General features: G+C 55.3%; 2 protein-coding genes across 2 annotated transcripts; one reads left to right on the plus strand and one right to left on the minus strand.

Annotated features, from left to right (window-relative positions):
• Positions 1 to 976: 976 nt before the first annotated feature.
• Positions 977 to 2,870, minus strand: VOLCADRAFT_117560 (uncharacterized protein; the record flags this gene model as incomplete). Its single annotated transcript, XM_002950398.1, has 5 exons — positions 977 to 1,800; positions 1,861 to 2,188; positions 2,389 to 2,463; positions 2,651 to 2,742; positions 2,822 to 2,870. 5 exons carry the CDS (start codon positions 2,868 to 2,870, stop codon positions 977 to 979), a joined length of 1,368 nt encoding a protein of 455 aa, XP_002950444.1.
• A 306-nt stretch (positions 2,871 to 3,176) lies between these two features.
• Positions 3,177 to 9,375, plus strand: VOLCADRAFT_120872 (uncharacterized protein; the record flags this gene model as incomplete). The annotated part of the gene is made up of 12 exons (XM_002950273.1): positions 3,177 to 3,342; positions 3,412 to 3,475; positions 3,678 to 3,861; positions 4,026 to 4,473; positions 4,900 to 5,183; positions 5,768 to 5,873; positions 5,904 to 6,113; positions 6,359 to 6,495; positions 6,535 to 6,981; positions 7,012 to 7,339; positions 7,582 to 7,973; positions 9,349 to 9,375. Exons 1-12 carry the CDS (start codon positions 3,324 to 3,326, stop codon positions 9,373 to 9,375), a joined length of 2,646 nt encoding a protein of 881 aa, XP_002950319.1. The 5' UTR covers positions 3,177 to 3,323.
• Positions 9,376 to 9,637: the final 262 nt, after the last annotated feature.

The following is a 9,637-nucleotide window of genomic DNA, read 5'->3' on the forward strand; positions in this document are numbered from 1 at the left end:
CGTGTTCAGTGTCGTGCATACTTTGCAAGCATGACCCACATCATCTTTGCATACGCACGACATTACCGTGAACCCATGGATAGGACTTCTGGATAGCCAGCACCTTCCAGGGTGCATAAATGTCCTTCCGGACTTCAAGATAAAAAAAACTAATATGCATAGACGCCTTGATAAAGCAGGATCCGGGAGGGTGGCCGTGCGGATGCCGGAGGATGCAATCAGTTCTGTAGCTGCCTCCTAGTAGGAATCAGTGTTGTGTCTTCGTGGACAACTTCATTTTTGAACAAGATGTAGGCTTTTCACATCCCATACACGCTCACGCATCCCGTCACGTGATATGCATCCGGATAATGCCGTCAAGGATTGATGGCAGGAGTTACAAGAGCGCCACAATATCCAAGTCGATGTTCAATACGCGCCCTATTGCAACGTCAGTCTTCCCAATCCCATCCGAGCCTGCAATACGTTACGGCCTGCAATATACGGACAACCCAAATTGCACCGCTTTCAGCTCCAACGGTCGACTGCTCGTCATGCAGAGATTTGAGACACTCAGACATATTTATCGTCTTCCAGCACAGGTCCAATAGCACAACTGTACATGCGCACGCCAACTTGCGCACGACCAGCACCATGCGCAGTAAGAAAATGACGAAGCTCAACCCCCGACCGACAGGGCACGACGTCTTGCTCTCGCGCTCATGGACTGTCACCCCTGAACTAGCCCTCCATCAATACACCAGTCAATAGTACCGGCCACACCCATATGCAGGCGCATTCATAGGAGCTCATGCTCGCCCAGAATATATACGGCGACCCATATCCATCCGTGACACGAATTGTCCAAAGGCGGCCAGGACTGGCCCTTCAAATGCTGCTTGCGTGCGTTGCAGACACTGAGCAGCATTTGGAGTTTTCACATAGGACTGCCGTTGACTTAAGAGCTAGGTCCGACAGAAGGTCCCTGTGCCACCACTTAAAACCGTTCAGCCTTTCTATAATCACGGTTACTATGCTGATGCCGACCCTCACGGTCGCCGTCCCGTATGGTGCGGCCTTCTTTTTGCTCGCTCAAACCTTCCCTGCTGCGCTGCAGGTCGCGATCTCTCCGACCATCTCCTTCCCTAGACCGCTCATGTCCTCGTAGCTCCCCTGCCCGCCAAGCGCTTGTAGGATCCCGCTGGTGGTGCGCGTCCCTGTCCCGATATCTTTTCGTGTCCTCGCCACCGGGGCGCTCCTTCCCCCGCAAATCCCTTCCCCTGCCATCAATTGAGGAATCGCGCTCCCGTTGGCCCTCCGCGTCGCGACTTCTCCGGAGGCCTGCGCCGCAAGACCCCTCACCATCGTATACCTCCCGTGCACGTTTATCGCTCGGTTCAGCTCGCACGCCTCGATGTTGCCTGTCGTAATCATGCCGGCCATCAACTCCGCCGGACCGTTCCCGTCCAGGCGGCTCCCTTGCATGGGCATTACCTTGCCCATGACGTTGGCGAGGCCGCTCTTGATCCTCATCATCGGAATCACCTCGGTCGCGCTCGTGTCCTGGCTTGCCAGCACGGCACGAGGACCCCGCTCGCTCCAATCTGCCGCGGTCTGACTCCCTGGCCCTGCGCTGAAGCTCCCCAGCGCCTCTAAAACCAGCACGGCAACCCTCCTCGTAGCAATCGCTGCCGTCCTCACGAATTCGGTGATCAGAGTAATCGGGGTCCTTAAGTGCGCCCTGATCACTTATTCGGTTATCGCAGAAAGAAGTACTATTTGTTCCGGTCGTCGCCACGCCCATGTCCCGCTTGGCCCCATCTGCAGGGGGCTGCGCGTGACTCCCGTCGCTGCGCGATCTCTTGGCCCCAGTCGCCTCACCTGCGCCACACCGCCTACTGTTTCCATTGGCAGCGCCCGCGTCCGCCTTTACGTCTGTGTCCCTGCCACGCTTGCTTCCGGCTGCAACGCCCGGTGCAGACGGCCGGATTGGGTGAACAACTTCTGCATCCATGCACAAAGAGGGAATGGGTAGCTGAGGGGAGCGCTGCTGTGGCCGCGGCTGCTGCTGCTGCTGCTTGGCCACTGCGACTTCGGCACGTAAGCTGTTGATTTCCGCCTGCTTGCGGGTCATTTCCTCCTTGGCCGTCTTAAACAGACAAGATATGTTGCGCATAAGGATATCTCGCTCCGTCGTAACGTTTAGCAACTGCAGCACAAGCAGGGAGCAGGGTGGCAGCATGCGAATTACGCGCTGTGGCTTCCTTGTATCATGCGGCATAGTTGGCACCATTGCTTGGCACCCAGCCACCCATGCATCGCTCCAATAAAAATGACATGAACTCCATATAAGCAGCAAAGCGCCCTTAAGTCCGTAACAGGTTGACAGGCTGGTTCCTCGACACCCACCTGCTGATCCCGCTCTTGCAGCTGACTCCTCAGTGCTTGGACTTCTAATTTGCGCTCCCGAAGTAACTCCTCGAGCTACATTGGTTACACCAGTTCTCAGATGAACAGCGGTTAGGCCATACGGGCAGTCGTACGGCGCGACCCGGGGGTCGTAGGGGACTCAAGCAACCCGCTCCATATAAGTACAGAGCATGATACAGACCCGGGCTGGGAAAACCTATGACTTATATAATGTATGGACACACCAAGCAATGCCAATTACCTCGTTAATCTTGTTTTGAAGGTAGGTCTCATGGTGCCCCGAAGACGAAGGCCCCGCGAATAGGCCCTCGTACAAAGTGACATCGACTGGACCTAAAGGATACCACAGGGGTCAATGGTTGGGACGCTTGGTATGGATTGACAAGCAAAATGCGAGTCTGGCTTAGCGAACCTTCGGCAATTGCTGCCTCCGATATGTCTCCATATAAGTCATCTTCCATGACGACAAGCGTCTGAGGAAAGACAGAACTCCCTTGGTAGGATAAGTGTCCTATGAACGTGTGCCGACTAATGTGTGCCGACTACTGCTTTTTCCCGTCATACTTTCTTCGTGAAGCTGGTCACTAAGCACTCAATGGGGCGTATGAAGTAGCAGAAGAAACTGAGGCACAGGGACTCTGTACGTGCGCAAGCTTTTGAAAGGCATGACGAGTCCTTGTACGAATTGCATGCTGGGAAGGGAAATGCCACACACAGTTATCGTGCTTGGTGGCATCCTATTGCCAACTACATGCCTTATATAACAACCCCAAATAACGGTCTTACCTGTGCGCATGTTACGATATAGGGACGCAAGGTCATGCTTGTTATGGGTTTGTATGGCGGCTGTAAATGTTTCTCAAAAATTGAGTTTTGAGATATAATTCGCAAATTCCTTTATATTGCTTTGGCGGATGGCGCGCGCAGCCGGTGGTGGGAATCGTTGCCTTTGGCTGTAATTTCTTGCTCCATAGTTCCTAAACACATGATATCATATGACAGGTCACCCCGAGCTAGAGAAATTTGTTGCGGAGGCGCTCTTAAAGCGGAACAAGAGCTATGAAGAGTAAGTCACTATTCTGAAGGTTACAACATGAATTGCTGAATCGTTGCTGAATACGCCATCGCTGGAATCATGGCGTTGGGTCTGTGGCTGATCTTGAGCTGCGTAAAAGCGTTGGCTATGCGCCGCCGCTCAAAGTTAACGGAGAGGAGCTACAAAGGTATGGCACCCGAATGCTCACTTCTGGCTCGGCACTATGCTGCAGGCTGAAATCGCTTCTACGGGAATGCCGTAAGAGGGTGGAGCAGGAGCCCGACTCTGAAGAGGGTATAGTGCAGCTGACGACGCTCATAGGATGTATCACAGCAAATGTGTCGGCCATACATGAGCGGAAGCATGAGTCCATTGTGTCGGACCTCCTCAGTATTAAGTTGTGGAACACTGCGCCGGTACGCAGGGCAGTGGGGACAGTGGGGACAGCCAGCTGTCGCTGCAGCTTTGGCAGTACAACATCTGTCATGGCACACGCCATTCCACTTGCTTATGATGCATCACCGGTTCCGGGCTATTCAAGACCTCTTCCCAACCTTGATATGGACCGTGCCCGCCGCAGGCCGTGCTATCGGCGGTCCTGGATTTCACCCGCAACTTGGTCGTTGCGAACTCAGCGTTTACACACTCATGCTTGCAGCTCATAGTCTACAGCTTCACCCCGCCCCCGGAGGCAACAAGCCCTGGAGAGCCGTCGGAAGATTTGCACGGCCCCTGGCGGCCGTCTGAGCAGGCCCTGGCAGTACACCAGTCGCTCCTACCCATCCTGGTTCGGGTCCTGGCCTTAGTGCCGACGGCGCCTACAAACGTGTTACCGCTTATTGTGTCACAAATGCCGCACAAGCTACAGGACCGCAACAAGCAGTGTTTGTACTTGTCAGCGCTCTTTCGGATTGCGGAGGACCGGACAGGTGCACCAATCAGAGAGGCGCTGCTCACCGCCGTGGTAGAGCACTTGCTGTCCATGGACGTGGAGATCAAATGGGAGGATATCGTTGATGTGCCTACTGGTGGGTATGATGCCCTGCCTTTTTAATTCTCTGCCCTTAAGCTTAATATTTGGTCCCATACAAGCCTCCGGCGCACCCTATAAAGGTTGGGTCATGAGCCGTCCCCCGCGTCCTGAGAACCCTATTGGGTGATCCTCTTTGCGGGGACGGTGACGCTTTGCGTTTGCCGTGTTAAGGGCTCGCAGCTTTTTGTAGCAACACGTGCCGTTGCAGCTTTGCACTGCCAAGACATGTTCAAGGAGCTTTTCAGACATGACGAGAACCCGTCCTTTGCCCGAACGCATGGGATAGGATGGAGTTCACTCTCTGGCTGAATGTGAAAAGCAAACGGAAAGGACTGTGTGGAGCATAAAGCTTTACACCATGATATCAACGCTCCGACACCGTTGTAGCCCCATGCGGTGCTGCCTGGCGCCAAATGCGCAGCCTCGGCCAACTGCGCTGAGGTGCAGCACATGGGCTGCCCCGTAGTGCCGCCTGCTGGGCAGGACTCTTCCAGCTCTCCCAGCTTGATGCGCGCTGAGGACAAAACGCGATTCAATGAAGTAACTAGCATACAACGTAGGGATGACCCATTCAGGGACCCTACGGAAGTGCCTGTTTGCCGTGTTGGGGGTAAAGCATACCACCAGGAAGCCGCCATGGTAGCCTTGAGCGCTGCCCTGGCGCCTCGACCATTTGCCCTGCAGCGCACCATTATTGTAATGGAGGTGAGGTGCCACAGCATCACCTGAATGCGTTGTCGACGACCTGCGCGCCTTTTTGGCGCACCTTGAGGTCGTCGTCATGAGGGGTCATCAGGGCCAGCTGCAAAGGCATTACGGCAGAGTGTGCAGTTAAGAACGGACGGACAGAGAAGCAGCATGGCGCCGGACAAGCATGCCCGGCGCAGGCTCCAAGAATTGCTAGGGTTTTCCGGACATGATGAAACAGCGGCGGCATCGTTGGCATGGAACATATATCCATGTATGAGCATGGTACGAGGGCTTGGATGGGCAGCAAAGCACGCAAGGCGGGAAGTCCTGTCGGATTCAAGGGACGCCCGCGCAACAACAGCGCATTATAATAGTAAAGCTGCACATTAACATGTGCAGCTTTGCTGTCCTACGCGATAGTGAGACCTTCGTGAGTTCGTATCCTCCAGCGCCTTGTGAAGAACGAAGCTGCGCATGCAGCCTGCGCTCCACGCTTGAAGCTAGCCTGGTCGGATCTGTGATGCCTCTTAACCGTGTTGGAAAGGTATGCCCAAGCTATGCCTTGTGTATGGTATTGACGCTTCCTGGGTGAACCGCAGCGTAACAATTTTGACCGGTCCCCTCCTGCGAAAGGTGAAGAGGCGGAGGAGGAGCAGGATGACGTTGCTAACGAGGACGTGTTTGAACTGGAGGAGATGTTGGCAAGTGAGCTGGATATCAATGCTGGTCCTGAAGAGCTGGCGCGTAGGCATGCGATGCTGGCGATGCGTCAAGGCGCGGCTAGAAATGGGCGTGGCGGCTGGGAGGGCGCTGTAGCGGGTGCCCACGGACAGCAGGAGGAGCAACCCGCGACGCCGACGCGGCCGCCTGTTGACGAGATGGCCAACAAGATGGATAGCATGATGGAGCTTGCGTTTGAGCACCTGCAGAAGCGTATCGCTGCCGGTGAGAGTGGGGTTTGGATCTGGGGGATTTCTGCTTGCTGAGCCTGCGGCAGCAATTTCCGGCTGCGTTTGTAGCGCTGATCACGTAACTAGGTGCTCAATGAACATCGATTTCTCGACCTGAGTAGTTCCCTTACGCGTTTGCCCCTTAGGGAGCCTTTTCTCTTCAGTTGTGCCCAGCTTCGCGTTAGCTATCGGTAACATTTTGGGGCCCCGGTACTGTTCGCCGTTTCCATTCCTCGGCAGGCGAATTGCGGCAGCTCTGGGATACCCTCCTCTCGTGCTTTGAGCGCACCATCCTCAACACCCACCGGTCCAAGTTCACGCAGTTTCTGCTCTTCTACGTGTGCATTCACAATCCGGGGCACTGTTCGCAGAGCCTGGTGCGTCTGCTGTTGGCAAGGCTTCGCGACCCGCGCCAGGCACCTATCACACGCGCGGCCTGTGCGGCATACCTGGCATCTTTTCTGGCGCGCGCGGCATTCGTGCCGGAGACCGTGGTGGTCAAGACCCTGCAGGAGCTGGCATCCTTTAGCTTGGACTATTGCAGGGGCCAGAGCGGCGGCCTTTCGGCGAGCAGCAGCGCCGGCAACCTGTCCGCTAGAACTCTCACCAATAGTGGTCTGCAGGATTCTGCAGCGCTGATGGCCTTGACTGCAGAGACTGCCAATGCCCAAACGCAGCGGCACCAGATGTTTTACGCGGCTGTGCAAGCCATCCTGTACGTGCTATGCTACCACATGCAGGCCTTGGTTGGCGACATGCTGCAGCAACAACAGTCTCAAGAGCGTGGGCAGGAAGGGGCTACGGATTCCGGGGAGCAGACAGATGCCCATAACAAGGGCAATAAGGATCTGGCGGAGTCTGTGGTGTCGCTGGTGCGGGGACCTGTGGTGCAGCTGCTGAACCACCGCCTGCAGCCGCTAGGAGTTTGTTTGCCATCGGTGGCGGCGGAGTTCATCCATCAGGCAGCGTCGCTGGGCGTCGTGGATTTGCAGTCCTTGTTGACGCAAGTGGAGCCAGAGACGCGGTCCCAGCGGCCGCTGGAGATGTTTTTTCCGTTTGACCCCTACCTGTTGCGCCGATCTAGCCGCTTCTTGCAGCTCAAGCAGAGCTATGTGCGCTGGCGGCATGGTCACCCGCAGACGGCGGCGGGTGGTACCGGCGCGGAGGTTGCCGACAGCGAGGATGATGAGGGAGAGGAGGCAGACGGCCGGGGCAGCGACGGTGCGTTTCGGCCACGCAGCTTTACTATGGAAGTGCCTGTGTGCCTAGCATTGAGGTCCTGTCGGGTGTCAAACGTGGATTGCGCGTAGCTGCTCGGAATGTAGGCCGAGGTTAGAGACACGTTCAAGCGGTCTGTACTGCCTGTAAAGGCAAAGCGAAAAATAGCTGCGATGTTTTGGTCGCCGCGCTGAGCCATAGTTCCTTGGTCACCGCGCCCTGCCTCTGCTCTATCTTCATCCCAGGCGAAGACCAGGAGCCGAGCCCCAGCAACAGTGAGGACGAAGGCGAGGAGAGTGACGACGAGGATATGGCGGGTCGATCCATGCCGTCGGACGCGATGTTGCATGACCCAACCAACCGGCTGCACGCAGGCGCGGCAGGATCTTCCATGCATCATGCACGGGGTGTGTCCGGCGCGACCGGCAGCAGGCCGCACGGTCGTGGAAAGAGCGGTAGTGCCGTCATGGGAACATCGTACATGTCGTACGCCTCGACGGCAAGCCAGGAGGTTGCGTCACCGTACGGCATGTCACCCCATGATGGCGGCGACATGCTCGTGAACAATCCACTGGGGAGCTCTCCTGGCGTAGTGCCCATGTCGCTTGGAACACCCGAAATGCATTTCATGTCGCAGGTGCCGTTGCGCATAGGCCGCCATTGATTGCGTTTAGATTATGCTGCATATCATTCGGGGTATTGCAGCAGCAGGGCACTCGGATGGCCTAGGTTGCAGCATTGCTTTCCACGGGCAGGATCGGCGCAAAACTTGTTATGGCGTTCGTGGACAAATTGGAATCGCTTCTCTGCTAGCTGGCTGAGGATGTTCTAGTTCTGCAGCGACCATAGTAGGTATACCGCAAAGAGCAATTATTAGGCATGCAGTCTGGGGATTCTTCATAGTTCGGTGCATCTGCGCTAAGCGCATTGTTAATCGAGAGGCAGTGTGTTGGGATTTATATGGATTTTCGACTGTTTGCAGTAGGCGCTCTTGAGACGATGCTGTTTGCAGCGCCGTCGAGGAGTGCCGACGGCGAGTTTGGAGACTTAGGATGAGTGGTCATAAGCTGGACAGTTCATTGGACTTGGAAGCCATCTATCTCTTGTTACATCAGCAACTGGATGGGTAGCACTTGCTTAGCAAGCCAAATGCGCTTGCGTGTGTCAACTGCTGTTTCCAGGGCTTATAACGCTCTTTGCCTACAGGCCTGCTGCGTCTGCTTATTGAAGCTCGTGCTCACCTAGACCCCGCATGATGCCCCAATCCTACCGGTAATCTCATCTGAGTGTCAAGTGCTGGGGACGAGGGTGGCCGTGCGGCTTCCCGGAGGTTCCGGGAGAATCGGATAGCTTGGGCATCTCTGGTGCCCGCATTGCACGGCTAAAGAGCACCTAGCAATGCAGGCCATTGTCTCACTGAGGTACGATAACCTACAAAACTCATAAACGGGCTCACGGCCTCAACGTGGAATCATGACCTTCCTCTTCTAAGCATGCCCTTTTTATAACTGCAATTTCCAGATAGTTGACGCGATTGGCGGCTTGCGGATGCCTAACTAGCATTTTTTTGGTCGTTGGGAGGATTGGGAAATGCAGGGAACCATTATCATACTTCACCTGGCATTCACTCCTTGATGGTCAAATCAGCAGCTGCTCTGTATGTGTGCATCATTGTTGACATCCCTTGACGTGCATGCTTGCCCTGGCGTCTCTTGATGAAGTCCCCAACGGACATGGTTTCCCAGGTTCGACCTGTAAGGGGTTTTCCTCGTCGCTAACAGGTTTCTAATTGCCTTTCACAATGTGCCTGTGCGGGCCTGGAATTCCCGTTTTCTGCAGCTGGTCGTGGTGATAGCACTGCGGGTGGACATGCGCGGTTCACGTGCGCATGTCTGCACCAAAGATAGATGCATGGGCATGGCCTTTCACCGTGGATGTTAGCAGGTTTGCGTCAGGTAGTTGTATTCGGATGCACCGTCCTACATATGCGGCCCACATCGCCGTCTCTCCAGGACGCCATGATCCTGCATCCTCGCTGAAAACGGGGTAAGAGATCTTTTTAAGGGATTATTTTTGGGGTGCCGGGGTTTCGTGAGCCTGGAATAATTCTCTGGCCTCCTGGTTCAACCACCGTTAGGCGTTGCACGCCTATACACGCCACATACAATCCAGGCATACATAATGGAAATGTTTTCGTGAGTGTTGTGTTGTGTTATTACAGAGCGCTTGGGCCGAAACCTGTACTGCGGCTGCGAAACAGTTTCCGAATTTTGACCTCCCTGCGAAACCTCGGGTAACTGT

The sequence above is a fragment of the Volvox carteri genome (genome assembly GCF_000143455.1).
Source record: "Volvox carteri f. nagariensis unplaced genomic scaffold VOLCAscaffold_18, whole genome shotgun sequence".
Lineage (NCBI taxonomy): Eukaryota > Viridiplantae > Chlorophyta > Chlorophyceae > Chlamydomonadales > Volvocaceae > Volvox > Volvox carteri.